General features: G+C 44.0%; 1 protein-coding gene across 1 annotated transcript in view; it reads right to left on the bottom strand.

Annotated features, from left to right (window-relative positions):
* Positions 1-18,341, bottom strand: part of Trs20 (TRAPP subunit 20) — a 75,560-nt gene that overhangs the window by 29,827 nt on the left and 27,392 nt on the right. Inside the window, exons 2-3 of the mRNA XM_068383516.1 lie at positions 14,949-15,053; positions 1,371-1,489 (exon numbers count right to left, since the gene is read on the bottom strand). Coding sequence (XP_068239617.1) covers positions 1,371-1,489; positions 14,949-15,044 — 215 coding nt within the window. The 5' untranslated portion in view covers positions 15,045-15,053. The remainder of the gene's footprint in view (positions 1-1,370; positions 1,490-14,948; positions 15,054-18,341) is intronic.

The raw sequence follows: 18,341 nt of genomic DNA, 5'->3' as shown, positions 1-18,341 counted from the left end.
CCTCAGGTCAGCTGCCCTCTTTGCCTCACGTACCTTGCGCTTTACTTCCACCTTTTGCTCTCTATATTTTTCATACTTCTCTATACTATTACTCTGCAGCCATTCTTCAAAAGCCCTCTTTTTCTCTTCCACTTTTACCTTCACTCCTTCATTCCACCATTCACTGCCCTTCCTCATGCTGCCTCCAACAACCTTCTTGCCACATACATCACTTGCAATCCCAACAAAATTTTCTTTTGCTAACTTCCACTCCTCCTCTAAATTACCAGTTTCTCTTACTCTCACCTCGTCATATGCCATTTTCAACCTTTCCTGATATTTACTTTTTACTCCCGGTTTTATTAGCTCTTCAACCCTCACTAGCTCCCTTTTACATCCACCTACTCTATTCCCCCACTCTCTTGCTACAACTAATTTTCCTTCCACCAAAAAATGATCAGACATGCCGTTAGCCATACCCCTAAACACGTGCACGTCTTTCAATCTTCCAAACATTCTTTTAGTTATCAACACATAATCCATTAATGCCCTTTCTACTACTCTTCCATTTGCCACTCTCACCCATGTATACTTATTTTTATCTTTCTTTTTAAAGAAGCTAGCACTTATTACCATCTCTTGTTCAACACACATATCTACCAGTCTCTCACCACTCTCATTTTCACCTAGTACGCCATACTTCCCAATGACACCTTCTACCTCTCCAGCGCCCACTCTAGCATTGAAGTCACCCATAACTACATAATTCCTTCTACCCAGTCCTTCTACACACCTAGTTAATTCACTCCAGAACTCATTCCTCTCTTCTTCACTTTTCTCACTACCTGGCTCATACGCACTGACAAACGCCCAACATTCCCTACCCAACCTAACCCTTACCCACATTAACCTAGATGATATCTCCTTCCATTCCACTACTTTACCTGTCATCCATTCACTCAGCAATAAAGCCACACCCTCTCTCGCTCTTCCCCTTTCAATCCTAGACACTCTACCAGACATTTCACCAAACATCACTTCACCCTTTCCTTTCATCTTTGTCTCACACAAGGCCAATACATCCATCCTTCTACTTCTAAACATACTTCCAATCTCACATCTTTTACTCTCTATCGTACTACATCCACGCACATTCAAACACCCCAAAACTAGAGTGCGGGGAGCAGTCACTCTCCCCCCAGCTCCATCTCTTTGTTGCTGTCTCACAGGATTTTTTTTTATACAGGAGAGGGGGTTCCCAGCCCCTCGTCCCGTCCCTTTTAGTCGCCTCTTACGACACGCAGGGATAACGTTGGCGCTATTCTAATTGTTTTATGCCCCCGCGGCCACAGGGGGCATAAATACTGTAAATTAAATAAAATTTCACTTACCATTCATTGAATTTATCTACTAATTTCAAATACATATTGCAAGTTGTCCACATACTCTCATCTACAAGGTCAAGAGCAGCGTGGGCAATAAACTGGTTAAGGTGACGATGGTCTTCCTTCTGTAAAGATTTGGAATATTATTAGGATTACATGAATACTTTAGTGAAATGTAATACTTGACAAATTGAGCTTTCGTAATACAAAAATTCACCCATTTGCTTATGTGAATATCATGTCTATGAAACAACAGTACTTTTAAAAAAAATGCATTCTTTATCATAACCTTCAATCACCCAAAATAATCTGTCCAATGATTATACAAATAATGAGAGAAATCCAGACAAGTCAATGCTAGCCGTTACAGGCCCTTCACAGCATTATTTTCACTTTCGTTGTGATATTTTTCCAGCTGTAATTGATAAAAAAGGGGTAAATTTATTCAGTCCATCAATTACAAAGTTGCTTTATTATTGGGGGAACATATCTGGCTCTTATTTCCACTAGATTCATCTTTTTCATCCTAAAGGTTTCAGTCTTCTCATATGCTACAAATACTACTCAAGAGATTGCCTTCAAGAAGTTTTTGACTCTTAATTGATTTACCTCCCTGTACACATCCAACTTCATACTACCATAAACACTATAGAAATTGTATAGTTTACCTGAAGGATCAATCCCACTAGCAAGCAGAATGCTCTGCCTTAATTATATCACATGCTGTAATTTGAAAGAGGTAGATTTATCGTCCATCAGTTATTTACAGGCAGCCATATTACCTTCTTTTTAGACATACAGCCACCAAACTTTGCTAAGAGTACAGTCCCCACCTTGCAGGGAGTATCGGGGAATGATCTTCCTAATCGGGTAGTTGAATTAGAAGAACTTCAAAACTTCAAAGTTGGAGCAAATGTTTTTATGTTGACCAGGCTGACATGAGTCTTTTTATAGTTTATATATGACATATCTGTTTTTGACGTTGTTAATAGGACATATCTGTTTTGACGTTTTTTACTGTTTTTAGAATGATTTATTCTTAACTTATTCTCATTATCTATTTATTTCCTTATTTTCTTTCCTCACTGGGCTATTTTTCCCTATTGGAGCCCTTGGGCATATAGTATCTTGCTTTTCCAACTAGGGTTGTAGCTTGGCTAGTAATGATAATAATAATAATACTAGGTTACACAAGGGAAGTGGTTATTACCTGCAGAAAGGTGAGGCCAGAGTGCAGAGGACACATGGTGCTGTTCTCTAAGAGAGGGGAAGATAAAAGAAAGAAAGAGCCAGTCATTCTTACACATTCATCCCAGACTAATCCCAAGTAACCTATGCGCTCAACCACCTGCTACTTGTCCATCAAGGAGCCTGAGGCATTCTAAACCACTTGTTGTGCAGCCACCAGAGGACCAATGGAAAATGTCTCATGTTCCTGTGGGTCACGTCTTGCAAGTAAAGGGCAGTAAAGATCGCCTGTCGATTCACCACACCCGCCTGTAATACCTGCGCACAGAGTAGTTACGTTTAAATGCCAGGGACGTGCTCATGCCCCTGATGTCATCAGCTATAGGTTGACAAGCAGGAGAAGGGTCGGGACTCACTGCATGGTCAATTACCCTGCCAATCCACGCTGAGATGATGTTCTTTGTGACCCTTCTCTTGACCTTCCCCGTGTGGACGAAAAGGGCTGACACTTGGGGGTGGGGGGGAAGCTGCTGCTGTGCATTTAAGGTAATACCTCAAGCTCCTCAAGGGTCAAAGTAACAGTTGATCTGGATCATCAGTTACAGAACGAAGACTCCCAATCCGAAAGGGCCTGAATCTAGGATCTGCTACTCACTGATTTTTAGTCTTAGCCATAAATTCGGGGACAAAGCTCCCCCCATTCCCCTTGAATGGGTGATGTCGTAGGATAGACCATGAAGTTCACTAACTCTCTTGGCCGAAGCCAACGCGAGTAGGAGCACCGTCTTTAAATTGAGGCGGCGATCTGTTGCCTGGCATAATGGTTCGTAGGGACCACACTTCAGAGACTGAAGGACGCAAACCACATTCCAAGGAGGAGGTCTAACTTCCGAATAGGGGCAGGTGAGCTTATAACTTCATATGAAGAGAGGCAACTCCAACATAGGCAAGGCTTAAAGCTGTGGTAGCCTTCCACCACAGAGACAAGAGAAAAGCTTTTCCTCCCAAAGGTATGCAGGGAACTCCATTATTACTGGAATAGTTTCATTGAGGGGTGATAGCCTTTCCATGACACCAACCACAAATGCTGAGGATCTTCGTAGGTATCCATACATCCTTCTCACAACTTGTTGCGAAAAGCCTTTCTGTGAAAGGAGATGCTGGAGAGATAAAGAGAAGCTACTGCCTTATGGTAGGTGTTCACGTGTGGTTGTCTGAGTAGATCTGGTCAAGGAGGGAGTTCTCTTGGGAGCTCCATCAGGAGCTGCAGAAGGTCTGGGAACTGCTCTGCGTGATGCCATAATCATGAGCGTCATGAAGAGTCGTACACATGATGCTGTCCCAAGGTTGTTGGAATGCATCTTACCAGAGAGCCTGAGGGTCCAGGACTGGGGAACAGTAGAGCGGGAGCCTAAAGTTTAGGGATGTTGCAAACAGATCCACAATCAGGGAACCCCACAAGTCAGGACTTCGTTGGCTATCAGATGATTCAAAGACCACGGAGCCCACTATCTGAGTCACTCTGCTCCAACTTGCCTGGAATAAAGCGAACTCATAGGGGCACCAAATTTTCTTCAATCGATCTTAACATCTCTCCTGATAGATAGCATAGGGGCTGCAAAAAGGTACTGCCTTGTTTGTTTACGTAAGACAACACTGTGGTGTGGTGTTGTCGTTCATCAACACCACAGAGTGACCCAGCAGGAACTGTTGGAGAGCTAGAAAGAGATTTATGTGCTGGTACCTTTCGAATTCGGACCATAGCCCTGAGGCCATATGGTGCAGCACGTGGGGCCCCCACCCTTCTTTTGATGCATCTGTGTAGGGCATCAATTCCAGGGGAGGAACAGGAAGGTCTGTCCCTATGCGGAGGTTCTCTTCTGTCACCGACCACTGAAGATCCGTTAGTTGCTCCTATCCTATAGGAACTACTGTATCCAGAGACGGCTTCACCTGGATTTCAGCCGCCACTGAAGAGATAAAATTCTGAGGCGACAGTTGGGCACTAGACGGACCAGGAATGCTAGGTGACCTAGGAGATACAACCAATGCTGGGCTGGAAGCTCTTCTCATCTGAGGAATGCACTTGCTACCTCCCTCAGCCTGTGTACTCTGATGGAAATACTTTTTGCAATTTGGCATCTATAATCATACCCAGGTATACCAGTCTTTGAGAGGGGAGCAGGGACCTCATATCTCCTCTGCTGGATAAAGGGAGGCTGGACCCCCCTTGAAAGGGCCTCTACCAGGGGAAGGGGGGATGTCGAGGTTATCAACTGAGGGAATGTCGCTTGCTGACATTCCTGTTACTGGGGAAGATCTCCTAGCTCTCTCTTTCAGGGGAGCTGCTCGTGCCTTGGAGCTCTTGGCCACCATTTTGGTGTCCATAGACTGCGAGCAGGTATTCCTCCAGCAGAGAAGGTCTGGAAGATTCCTGCTGTCCTGTGCAGGTCTGAATCTCTCTTGCAGGAGGTTCTTCGTCTTTCAGTGGTGGTCTGGAAACGGGACGAACCTCTAGTGGCACGGCCTCTATTGGAGAGGGCCCGAAGTAGGGCACGAGAAAGATCTCCCGTAGAGTTCCTAAACCTCTGCTCAAACGAGGAAGAAGGTCGGCGTGAGGAGTTGTCTTCGTTATCCTCCTCTTCTGCTTTGTGGTAAGGAGAGAAGTTTTGCTGAATCTCGGCACCCCCATTCGCAGGTCCATGGGATCTCCTGATGGTCGAGATAAACATGGGGGGTTCTGGGGCCCTACAAGATATAGGTCTCTTCCTAGGGTCGGTTGGAAAAGCAGAAGAGGAGGAGAAGGACACCGACTTCTCTAAAGGAATCCTAGGTGTAAAAGCCACTGCCAACTTCTGCTTAGGAGGTTGTGTTGGTGGCCTGAACTTCTGCCCTCGCTAGGTTGTGTCTAAAATCCCCTACCTGACGGCTTTAACCAAGATATCAAACCATGAAGGTGGTTTCCCCACAGTCGACAGGTCCAGGGTGTCCTTGGGGAGACCTGTTGGTGGAGATTGCCTCCTTGGGGAAGGCTCTCTCGGTGCTTGAAACGCTCCCTCAGTACCTGGAACGCTCTCTCGGTACCTGGAATGGAAGAGAGGGTTGCTTACCTTGATCATTCAACACAGGCATCTGCAAATCTTCTTGGCATGATCTGGGGTGATGGGAACCCCAACAAACTTATTTGGAGGCTCCCTGAACCCTCCTGGTAAGAGAATAGACCGTCCGCTTCTTGCTGGCGAGGCCTGACGAGGTGTAAGCTGCTCCAATACTGCAGCTACCTCTCTGGGAGGCTCGTACCTGGACTGTTGGGGTGCAGGACCTTGATCGCCCGCAGGAGTGCATGGTGCACATGAAAGAATGGGAATTGCACGCGGAAACATCAGATTCACTTGTGGCCACACGGCGATCACGTGGGAGTTAGTGAGCATGCTGGAGAATGGAGGGAAGGTCTCGGGGTCCTTCGATGAGCTGGTGATTGACGATCACACACTGGAAATTGACAAGTAGGGAAGCAGGCGAGCCGACGCGTTTAGTGATCGAGCCAGCAAGTGATGTGATGGCAAGCAGCGAGCTGGCGAGCGGCAATATGGATAGTGGCGTACTGGCGAGCGCTGGGCTAGTGAGCATCGTCTGGCGGGAGACTGTCTAGGAGCAAAACGAGATGGAGAACGGCAAAATGGAAGGCTAAGCGCTGGCAAACGGCACACTGGTCACCTTGTGAATCGCAAACTGGAGAGCAGTGAGCAGAGGATGAGAATTCAGCAGGCGAACGACAATCTGCAGAGACAATCACGAGCTGGTGAGTGACGATCATGAGCACGAAATGTTGAGTGACAAGCACGAGCTGGCGAGTGACGAGCAGGAGTATGGAGAGAAGATCATCAGCCTCTGGAACTGGAGCGCTGCCCGACAGAGGGCAAGTGCAATCATCTGGGCGCGCGTGGAGGACTACGGTCCCTGGATGACGAAGAGATCTCAGGATACCATTGGTTTTCTTCGTCAGAAAAAGGTCGCCGTTGGAGGAGACAAGCAGGCTTGCTGGTCTCGTTGGCACGTAGGACTAGCAGGAGCAGGAAAAGGCAAGAGGTGGGAATCAAAGACAGCAAAAGCGTCAATCACTGCACCAGCCTGAGAAAGGACTTCTACTTCGGAGGACACCGGAGAAGGAACCCTCGGGGTCCCGCGTTGCAGAAGTTCTACCAAGATGTAGTTGGAAGGAGGCCTTGCAACACCCAGCAACAGCCAAACCTGCAACACAACAGAAAATAAGGAGGATTCACCAAAGGGTGGAAGCGAAGTTGCTTCTCTAGGGGAAGCAGCAACATCCCAGGATCCCCGTGGTTGCCCTGGAGTTAGCTGGTCTATGCTCCTACAGGGGTTCAAGGAAGATGTCCGAAGTTTCTTTGCCCTTGAGGAAGACCCTAGAGGTCAAGAATTTCTCCTGGACTTCTTACACCAATGCCCAAATCTCTCCCACTGGGAGGCAGACCACTCCCTAAACTCTTCACAGGTGTTACCCTGGTCACAGGGGACCTGCAGGTCGGACACAACGAATGAGGGTCAGTCTTGATGGAGGACATGAAGGTACCACAAGAGCGGCCTTCGGGCTCTAGGCAAGTCCGCATGAGGACGCATAAAAAGGAACACACACCAGAAAAGAAAAGGAATCTGAAAAATCAATGGCCAAAGTCTTTAGAGGGAGCAGAGAGCCAACACATCCATTCTCCTCAATGCCAAAAGAAGTGGTTCAGATCTACTTGTGTGTGAGTGAGAGGTTTAGCTGGCAACCCCCTCTAACGAGTTGGGTAGTTGCCACATCTCCTAAAGTCTTAATGCCTAGTCTTCCAACTTTGCCAAAAGATAATCCCTAGTAAATAGCGTAAGGGTTTTAGTAAGTGTCGGAACAATTATACCTTAGTAAAATAAATGACTAAAAAGATATCTACTTTACAATACTCTTACATAAGGAAATAAAACTATATTTAAAATGTTATTTTTATTAGTAAAATAAATTTTTGAATATACTTACCCGATAATCATGTAGCTGTCAACTCCGTTGCCCGACAGAATTCTATGGAGGGATACGCCAGCTATCACAATACTAGAAGGGGGTGTACTTACCAGCGCCACCTGTGGCCAGGTACTCAAGTACTTCTTGTTGACACCTCCTCAATTATTCCTCGGTCCACTGGTTCTCTATGGGGAGGAAGGGAGGGTCGATTAAATCATGATTATCGGGTAAGTATATTCAAAAATTTATTTTACTAATAAAAATAACATTTTTCAATATTAAACTTACCCGATAATCATGTAGCTGATTCACACCCAGGGGGGTGGGTGAAAAACCAGTGTACAAGACTAAAGGATAGCTAAGTATCCCGTATTTCATATAATCAGTTATCCACAATAACAATGAAATAATAAGTACCTGGTAAGGAAGTCGACTTGAACCGTTACTCTGCCTTTAATAAGATCGTCTTCCTTACTGAGCGCAGCGTTCCTCTTGGGAGGCTGAATCAACTCAAAGGTGCTAAAGTATACAGGGCTGCAACCCATACTAAAGGACCTCATCACAACCTTTAACCTCGGCGCTTCTCAAGAAAGAATTGACCACCCGCCAAATCAACAAGGATGTGGAAGGCTTCTTAGCCGACCGGACAACCCATAAAAAGTATTCAAGAGAAAGGTTAAAAGGTTATGGGATTATGGGAATGTAGTGGCTGAGCCCTCGCCTACTACTGCATTCGTTGCTACGAATGGTCCCAGGGTGTAGCAGTACTCGTAAAGAGACTGGACATCTTTGAGATAGAATGATGCGAACACTGACTTGCTTCTCCAATAGGTTGCATCCATAACACTCTGCAGAGAATGGTTCTGTTTGAAGGCCACTGAAGTAGCCACAGCTCCCACTTCATGTGTCCTTACCTTCAGCAAAGCAAGGTCTTCTTCCTTCAGATGAGAATGTGTTTCTCTAATCAGAAGCCTGAATAGTAAGAAACTGAGTTCTTAGAACTTGGAAAAGAAGGTTTCTTGATAGCACACTATAAGGCTTCTGATTGTCCTTGTAAAGGTTAAGACCTTTTTAGATAGTACCTAAGAGCTCTAACTGGGCAAAGTACTCTCTTCAGATCATTCCCCACCAAGTTGGACAGGCTTGGGATCTCGAACAACTTAGGCCAAGGACGTGAAGGAAGCTCGTTTAGCAAAAACCGAGCTGCAAGGAACATGTAGCCGTTTCAGATGTGAAAACAATGATCCTGCTGAAGGCGTGGATCTCACTTACTCTTTTAGCTGTTGTCAAGCACACGAGGAAAAGAGTTTTTAATGTGAGGTCCTAAAAAGAGGCTGATTGGAGAGGTTCAAATCTTGATGACATAAGGAACCTTAGGACCACGTCTAGATTCCAGCCTGGAGTGGACAACCGACGTTCCTTTGAGGTCTCAAAAGACCTAGGGAGGTCCTGTAGATCTTTGTTGGTGGAAAGATCCAAGCCTCTGTGGCAGAAAACCGCTGCCAACATACTTCTGTAACCCTTGATCGTAGGAGCTGAAAGGGATCTTACTTTCCTTAGATATAACAGGAAGTCAGCAATCTGGGTTACAGTGGTACTGGTTGAGGAAACTGCATTGGTCTTGTACCAGCTACGGAAGACTTCCCCTTGAGACTGAAAGATTCTGAGAGTGGATGTTCTCCTTGCTCCGGCAATCGCTCTGGCTGCCTCCTTCGAAAAGCCCCTAGCTCTTGAGAGTCTTTCGAAAGTCTGAAGGCAGTCAGACGAAGAGCGTGGAGGATTGGGTGTACCTTCTTTACGTGAGGTAGACTTAGAAGGTTCACTCCTAGAGGAAGAGTCCTGGGAATGTCGACCAGCCATTGCAGTACCTCTAAGAACCATTCTCTCGCGGACCAGAGCGGAGCCAACCAACGTCAGCCGTGTCCCTTTGTGAGAGGAGAACTTCTGAAGTACCCTGTTGACAATCTTGAACGGCGGGAATGCATACAGGTCGAGATGGAACCAATCCAGCAGAAAAGCATCCACGTGAACTGCTGCTGGGTCTGGAATCGGAGAACAATACAACAGGAGTCTCTAGGTTATCGAGGTAGTGAACAGATCTATGGTTGGCTGACCCCACAGGGCCCAAAGTCTGTTGCAAACATTCTTGAGAAGGGTCCACTCTGTGGGGATGACCTGACCCTTCCGTCTGAGGTGATCTGCCATGACATTCATACCGCCCTGAATGAACCTCGTTACCAGTTAGCTTTCGATCTTTAGACCAGATGAGTAGGTCCCTTGCGATCTAGAACAACTTCCACGAAAGAGTCCCTCCCTGCTTGAAGATGTAAGCCAGGGCTGTGGTGTTGTCAGAGTCCACCTCCACCACTTTGTTAAGCTGGAGGGACTTGAAGTTTATCAAGGCCAGAATAACCGCCAACAACTCCTTGCAATTGATGTGAAGTGTCCTTTGCTCCTGATTCCATGTTCCCGAGCATTCTTGTCCGTCCAAAGTCGCACCCCAGCCCGTGTCTGATGCGTCCGAGAGGAGACGGCGGTCGTGTTTCTGAACAGCCAAAGGTAGACTTCCTTGAGAAGAAAGCTGTTCTTACACCACGCGAGAGAAGACCTCCTCTCTTCGGAAACAGGAACTGAGACCGTCTCTAGCGTCATGTCCTTTATCCAGTGAGCAGCTAGATGATACTGAAGGGGGGGGAGGTGGAGTCTCCCTAACACGATGAACAGGGCCAGCGATGAAAGTGTCCCTGTTAGACTCATCCACTACCTGACTGATTATTATTATTATTATTACTTACTAAGCTACAACCCTAGTTGGAAAAGCAGTATGCTATAAGCCCAGGGGCTCCAACAGGGAAAATAGCTCAGTGCGGAAAGGAAAAAAGGAAAATAAAATATTCTAAGAAGAGTAACAACAATAAATATCTCCTATATAAACTATAAAAACTTTAACAAAACAAAAGGAAGAGAAATAAGATAGGAGAGTGTGCTCGAGTGTACCCTCAAGCAAGAGAACTCTAACCCAAGACAGTGAAAGGCCATGGTACAGAGGCTATGGCACTACCCAAGACTAGAGAACAGTGGTTTGATTTTGGAGTGTCCTTCTCCTAGAAGAGCTGCTTACCATAGCTAAAGAGTCTCTTCTACCCTTACCAAGAGGAAAGTGGCACTGAACAATTACAGTGCAGTAACCCCTTGGGTGATGAAGAATTGTTTGGTAATCTGTGTTGTCAGGTGTATGAGGATAGAGGAGAATATGTAAAGAATATGCCAGACTATTCAGTGTGTATGTAGGCAAAGGGAAAATGAACCGTAACCAGAGAGGAGGATCCAATGTAGTACTGTCTGGCCAGTCAAAAGACCCCATAACTCTCTAGCGGTAGTATCTCAACGGGTGGCTGGTGCCCTGGCCAACCTACTTCCTCCTCAGCATGCTCTGGATGCATTCTAGGGCTTGGAAGATCCTTGGGGCCGACGGAAAAGTCCGAAAAGCTCGACTCTGAAGATCCATACCCAAGGAGACAATGGTCTGGGATGGAACGAGCTGAGACTCCTCAAAATTGACCAGGAGGCCCAGTTCCTTGGTCAGATCCATAGTCCATTTGAAAATCTCCAGACAGCGACGACTTGTGGGAGCTCTTAAAAGCCAGTCGTCTGACGGAGCCGGACACAAGATCATGGTACTGCTGCACAGTCTGTGAACTGTCAATCATGGGCAAGCGAGGAAGTGCAGTGACAACCCGAATCTGTCTAGACTGTCTGGGTCGTACAGACAACTCCTTATCGGGTTGCTGAGGTTGCCGCACTGCGTCACAACAAGTCACTTCTGTTGGTTGTTGAACGTCTTCCCCGTGACACATTGACTCCGTAAACAAAAAATCCTCTAACAAGGACTAAGCTTGGACTGCATGTCTTGCAACACAGCTCAAGGTCTATGGGAGCAGGTGTGGTAACAGACGGGATTAGCGACTGAAGTGGAACCATTACCTTCCCTGGAAGCATGTTATGCTTAAATAAAAGTCCATAAGAGGCTATGCAGCTAAAGGCTCCCCCCAAATGACAGAGTCCTCAAGGGAATATCAGAAGGAGGGAGAAAAGAACTTTCTCATCTACAGGGACCATATCCTAGAAAAGCTAAGTTCTCTCAGTGAGGGTTCACTGGTGCAAAAGCAGCAGACTAGAAGGCAACGTTATGAAACTGCTTGACAGTCTAGTGAGTTGGCAACAACCAAAGATGTGTGACTGAGAAGCATGCGGTAAGGTATGCAGAGCATGTTGTATGCAGAGTATGCTGTATGCAGAGCATGCTGTATGTAGAGCATGTTGTATGCAGAGCATGCTGAATGCAGAGCATGCTGTATGCAGAGCATGTTGTATGCAGAGCATGCTGAATGCAGAGCATGCTGTATGCAGAGCATGTTGTATGCAGAGCATGCTGTATGCAGAGCATGCTGTATGTAGAGCATGTTGTATGCAGAGCATGCTGAATGCAGAGCATGCTGTATGCAGAGCATGTAGTATGCAGAGCATGCTGTAAGCAGAGCATGCTGTATGTAGAGCATGCTGTAAGGTAAGCAGAGCTTGTGCATGGCGTTTAACATTTCTCAGAAATTCCATGACCAGTGCTAGAGTGCTTTATGCATGCTTGCATGGGGTTTAAATATCAACATAATATTTACCTTACATTCATAACTCATGATTCATATTTTTTGCCATATTCTGCGATATTGTTAAAAATATATTGCAAGGAATACAAATATATTTTTATAAGTAATACAAATAACCTCCATTATCATAAGGTTTGAAAATGGAGGTAAGGTATGCTGAACAGCAGAGTCAGAACGAGCTGGAACAACAATAGTTGTGGTTTCCTCTTCAAGACTCTGTTGAGGGAACACCTGAGGCTCAGTCTGCAAAGGCTGATCAAAGGAAGTAGCAGAAGGTAGGCGCATGGGTGGAGGAGGCTGACTCCTGGCATGAGTGGCTGAACCCAAGGGTTGCGCTTGCTGAGCGGTTGGCGGAAGCGGAGTAGTAAGTTCCTGTTCCTGTGGTGTGAGCGGAGCGCGATGAGGTAGAGGCTGCGCAGAACAAGGTAAATGTCTCGCAAGCTGAGGCTCCTGAGGCGCAAGGCTAAGGTGTAGTGGTGCTTGCCTTGTGGAGGGTTGAGCTCGCTGCAGCGAGAGCTGAGGAGACTGACTCAAGGACGGGAGAGGTTGATGTACCTCAACCGAGAGTTGCATCACTGGTGGAGCAGCAAGTGGAGGCGGAGGAAGAGAGGTATAATCCTCCTGATCCCATTGTAAAGGTTGCCTTAAAGAAGGCGGAGGCTGAACACCACTGGGAACAGCAAACTCAGAACGTGGCTCAACATCGTACGCCTGGCAGGTGGTACTGCGATCAGGCGGAGCGAGCGCAGGCGGAGCGAGCGCAGGCGGAGCGAGTGTAGGCGGAGGCGGAGGCGCAACACTCTCAGCCCGACACTCACGCATCAAGACCGAAAGTTGTGACTGCATGGACTGCAGTAGAGTCAACTTGGGGTCGGCAGACACTAAGGTCTGCTGAGGTAAAGCCTTAACAGCAGAGATCTGTTGCGGCAGAACCTTACTCCTCTTAGGCGGAGTGCATTCAACTGATGACTGAGGAGAGTCAGAGCTAACCCAATGACTGCATCCGGGTTGTTGAACTCTAACTTCGTACGTCTGGCATAGGTCTGGACATTACGTTTAAGAGGTCTTGAGACCTGAGACCAGCGTTTTCTCCCCTAAATTTCTTCTGCAGACGAGCAAAATAAGGGCTCAATCGTCTGCGGGTGGGAGTGACGGTCTCGGTAAGACACGCCCACAACCACCGAGGATACTTCTGTGCGCCGATCAAGGCCTGCTGAACCCTTATGCCCTTCGACATTGCTTCTCCCCTGGGCTTGGGAGCTTGCAAGAGGTCCCGGACTGGGAGGACGACTGGCGCGCACAGAAGTACCCTCACGCACAACACTGACACACTTTGCGCTAATCACTTATCACTTTGATTTTGTGTTTGCACTTATTTCACTGAACTCGAAACTTTAAGTGGTTTGTACCTGAAACACGCAATTCTATCCTTTCTCAAAAGTTAGTAATTGCGAAAACAGAATTACAATGTAACAGAAAAATCTAATGAAAGATAAATAATTCAGTGGCTGGAAAGAGACTAAACACTAGATCACTCTAGAAACGTTTACTTTCTTCCCCTAAAGAGACTAGGGAGAAGAGCAAAAACGATAACAACGTTACTCGTACGCCTGGCAGGCTTGAATGAAACGTTTATCCTCCTCTTTCTCCCTCCGTCTCTATCTCTCTCTCTCTCTCTCTCTCTCTCTTGACTTAGAACCTGAGAGAAGAGCCCAATCATATATATCGTTAAAACATATTATTGTTAAAGGAAAAAACTGAAATATTTCCCAAAATGAAAAGTTCCTTTATTAGGATCAAAACCATTAAGTTAAGAATGAATGAACAAAACGCTAGACACGGTTACTCTTACTGCAACGTGAAACCGTGAAACTTCTTTCTCTATCGTAACGATAGAGTGCAAGTTGAACGTTCTGAACGTCAACAACTGCAGAGACAAAACAAAACGTTAGTTCAACTTTGAAAACAGTACTAGACTATCAAAGAAATTCTTTCAAAGACATTAAAATAGCATATGTTAACAGGTAAAACCGAAATGACGGGCTCAATGTTAATTAACTTCGGTACCAAGAAAAGACCGCCTACTATTAGGAAGGTCGAATATAAACAAATATAAAAATTAATTTTAATAAGTTTATAATAAAAGGAAGTTAATCGAAGAGGCCTATAAGAGGCGGAGAGATATAAAATAAATCTATAACTTTTGTTAAGCAAAATTAAGAAAGAGAGTCTATACTCTCTTAGACACCAACACTTCCGTCTAAGGGAAGGGTCGGCCATTGAAAGGTGAAAGAGAGTTCATACTCTCTTCGTCACCATAATAAATCAAATTAATTCCAAAAGCTAACTAAGCTAATATAGAAGTTTCCAGTAAAGCGACAGCCGAAATCAAAGAGAAATACTTCACCAAAGTCGTGAAAATACTCCAAGAACATAAGCGTATCCCAGAACGTCTTGCCGGAAGCACGACAGAGGAATAATTGAGGAGGTGTCAACAAGAAGTACTTGAGTACCTGGCCACAGGTGGCGCTGGTAAGTACACCCCCTTCTAGTATTGTGATAGCTGGCGTATCCCTCCATAGAATTCTGTCGGGCAACGGAGTTGACAGCTACATGATTATCGGGTAAGTTTAATATTGAAAAACTATATTTCAGTAAAATGAATGATAAATTAAAGATGTACTATAATATGTACTCTATATACCAATGGGAAATTACCTTTGGTTCCTTATTGGCTGGTGTGAACTCCATTTCAAACATTGGGTTATCATTATGGCCAACAATTGCAAAATAGTAGTTTCCTGCAACAGCCATTTTTTAGGTCTGAAATAGACACAAAAAACCTGACAATTACATGAAAAACTGCAGTACAGTAAAAATGGCAAAAAGTAATAGAATTTTTAAAAATTTATTATTTCTATACTCGCCTGATGTTCATATTGGTTCTTTTCAAGAAGTTTGGTTTTACAAGCATTTACTTTAAAATAAAAATTTCCAATTTTCTTTCCTTTTAAGACTTAAACCTTTAATAAAGTACTGTAATGATAAAATATAGGGGTTAATGACAAGCAGGAAAGCTTGTGTACACTACAGATCCTTTGTCTCTTCAGTCTGTGTGTTGCATGGACTTGCACTCAAGATTTTTAAGCATTCTAAGGTGTCTTCCACTAAATCTTTTCAAAACTTCTGTGTAAAATTGTTCAAAGGAAGAATTGATTCTGGGTGATCATGATCTGAATTCTCTTTGTGTCAATTACAGAATTGTGATTTAAATAACCATTGGTAGAAGTACAAAGGCCTCACTGTTCCCTCACGGAAAAGTATGTTTCTAAGGTTGCCGACCAAATTAAACATTACAAGCACAAAGGAAAACTTTGTTTTAGTTCAGGGGGAAATCCCAGCAATACTAAGCTACCGTATATTTCCGCGTATAAGGCGACCTTTATATAAGACGAGGTACAAAATTAGAGCAAATTTTTATGAATTTATCTCATATCGGTAGTGTAAGACGACTGCTCAATCATAAAACCATCTGTGTATAGCCTAGGCTAGCTTTTGCAACATCAGGTCTCTTATGAAATATAGGCTATGTAAAGATGATGATATTACTTACTGTATCCTTATAAATTCAAAATAAATGAAATAACAAAGCAAATCCTTTATTGTTTTCCTAGAACACACGTCACCTAGCCTGCATTGTTTTGATTATTGTGGGAATAACGATGATAATGACATACCAGCCCTGAATCCTAATAAATCACTTACCAAATCAAATTTTAATAGCGATGACCTTCGAAACCTAGTCGACTAAAGAAATGCTGTTTGTGGGTAATAAAGTAAAAAATAATCTTGACCTATTCTCCTTTGCAGATTCTCTATTAGGGGTTATTTCTAGTTTTATTAATTTTTTGCAGGCAATCAAGAGTCAAATCTCATTTAGGATTATCTGTCTTTAGATAGAAACTTTTCAGATGGTGCTTCCAAGGCTGCAGTATTTGTGATTATGTAAGGAGAACAAGTATGTGCGTCAGTGATGGGGACAGTCTCTGAAGTGCAGAAACATTCATTGATAACTTTTCCCCAATTTCCCTTACTATCAAGGCTAGTCTACCATCAGCCAAAAAAGACTAGTAGTACTGTCTATAAAATATGCACAGTATAAAAATTCAGGGAATCTTGAGAACAGAGTCAGCAGGTCCATATGAAGACAGTTTTAATATTTATTACACATATTCTATCACTTCCCAGAACAGAAGACAATTTTTGCTGTAATCTAAACTCCTAGGGACGGTTATTAAATAAAACATGGGAGGAATTATTAGTTACATGGCACAAAAGTTGATAACAAGATGTGCAAATGGTCTTTTAATGGCCCATAACAGGAGGTCTAAACAAGCTTGCTGGGGAAATTAAGCAATAAACTCGGAAAACTATACAGGATAAAAAAAGTTTTAGCCAGGATGTGATCCAAGAAGTACTGGAAGAGTTTGCATCTATTTTTCTTCTAAGAGTGTCATGGCTACTACAAAATTCCCACTGTTGTATAACCAAGGGGTAATCAAAGAGAAGGTTCCTTCACAAAGTAAAGGTTTTTTTATTGGTTCAATTATCAGGCCATACTAGTGAGTTTGAATAAAAGATAAATTGTACATATTAACCATGATCACAATAGCTGAGATCAGATATTCAGGATTTTGGCAGTTGCTTGACTGGTAATGAAATTTTGCACATTAATTCATTTGTCATTTTTATATAGGATGCAAGAATCTAGACCAAAGTACCGTAGGCCTATGTTCCATGATCACTCAGTAATGCATATCACAAAGATCTACTATCTTGCTAGTCTGCCAAACCATCTTGATGAAAATGAGGAAAGCCCATGACATTCCAGGGCTCTTTGGGCTTTATTCAAGATTTGGTATTATCACCTTTAAGCCATAGAGTTAAACAATGGGCATTCAGAACTCAGGTGCAACAGGGGGAAACCCCTGCAGTTATTCAACTAAGTACTGTAAAATATAAGATGTTAGCCAGCAAAATAAAAGAAAGGAAGCAGGAATAAAGATGAAATAATAAATTTGGAGTCTTATCACATCAATACTGATGCTGCATGGTATGAGGTCCACATTTGATAAAAGAAGTGTTTCTTGCTTAAGACATCAAGGAAAGATATGCATAGTTCAGTAGTGTTTCTAGAACTTAAAACGTTGGGCATCTTGAAATGTCGTGGTGGAAAGATATTAGGGTGGTGTGGCCAGAAAATCTTTTAATAAGTTAGCTTGTCTAGGCAACACTTTATGGGCACTCCTGACAAAATTGTGAAAATGGAATTTTCATAATAAAATCAATATCAATAATACATGGATCCCTGAATCCCAAAAACCTGCCCAAATTTTTAACATATTGGCAACCCTGATCCCCCCCCATTCTATAGGCTGTTGGTAACACTGACGGCTGAACCGAGAGGTCAGTCACCTCTCTTGCCAGTTGTGTAATACCACAAGTAAGGAAGAATGTATGGGACTAGCAAAATTATCCAGGTAAGTATTATTAACATTAATTCTATTAAGATAATTCTATAGTAAGTATTATTAACATTAATTCTATCATGATAATTCTATAATGTTAATAAACATTACCTTAGGAAATTTCATCTAGCCCAATCATCCACATTGACAAGGAGGGAACTGGTATTTATTTCCCCTTTTTCATTTTATAAAATAGGAGGAAAACTAATTAAAACACGAAAATGCTGAACTCAAATCTGGACAATTCTTAGCTGATTCAGAGCGGAATGCTACTGAGAAGGTCATTGGAGAATTGAAGGTTAGTCAGGAATGTGATTGGCCGAATACTAATTTGAAAGGTGAAGGTTAACCTCATGTTCAAACACCCTCTTTGAGGAATACAAGACCCATACCCTTGACTACAGCATTGCCCAACATCAAAAGGAAAGTTGCCGCGAGAAACAAGCAACTTGCCGCCACTAATCAGATCAGCTTAGACGATCCCTATGGTAATGCACCTGGTAGCAACCGAAGGGAAAGCGAGCAGATCTCCCCTGGCAACCGAAAAAGCCCACATCTCACCTGACTCTTTCTCCCCCGAGCA

This window comes from Palaemon carinicauda, chromosome 11 (genome assembly GCF_036898095.1).
Source record: "Palaemon carinicauda isolate YSFRI2023 chromosome 11, ASM3689809v2, whole genome shotgun sequence".
Taxonomy (NCBI): domain Eukaryota; kingdom Metazoa; phylum Arthropoda; class Malacostraca; order Decapoda; family Palaemonidae; genus Palaemon; species Palaemon carinicauda.
The sequence above is the reverse complement of the archived record's forward strand: the minus strand, read 5'-3'. Positions and strand labels throughout refer to the sequence as shown.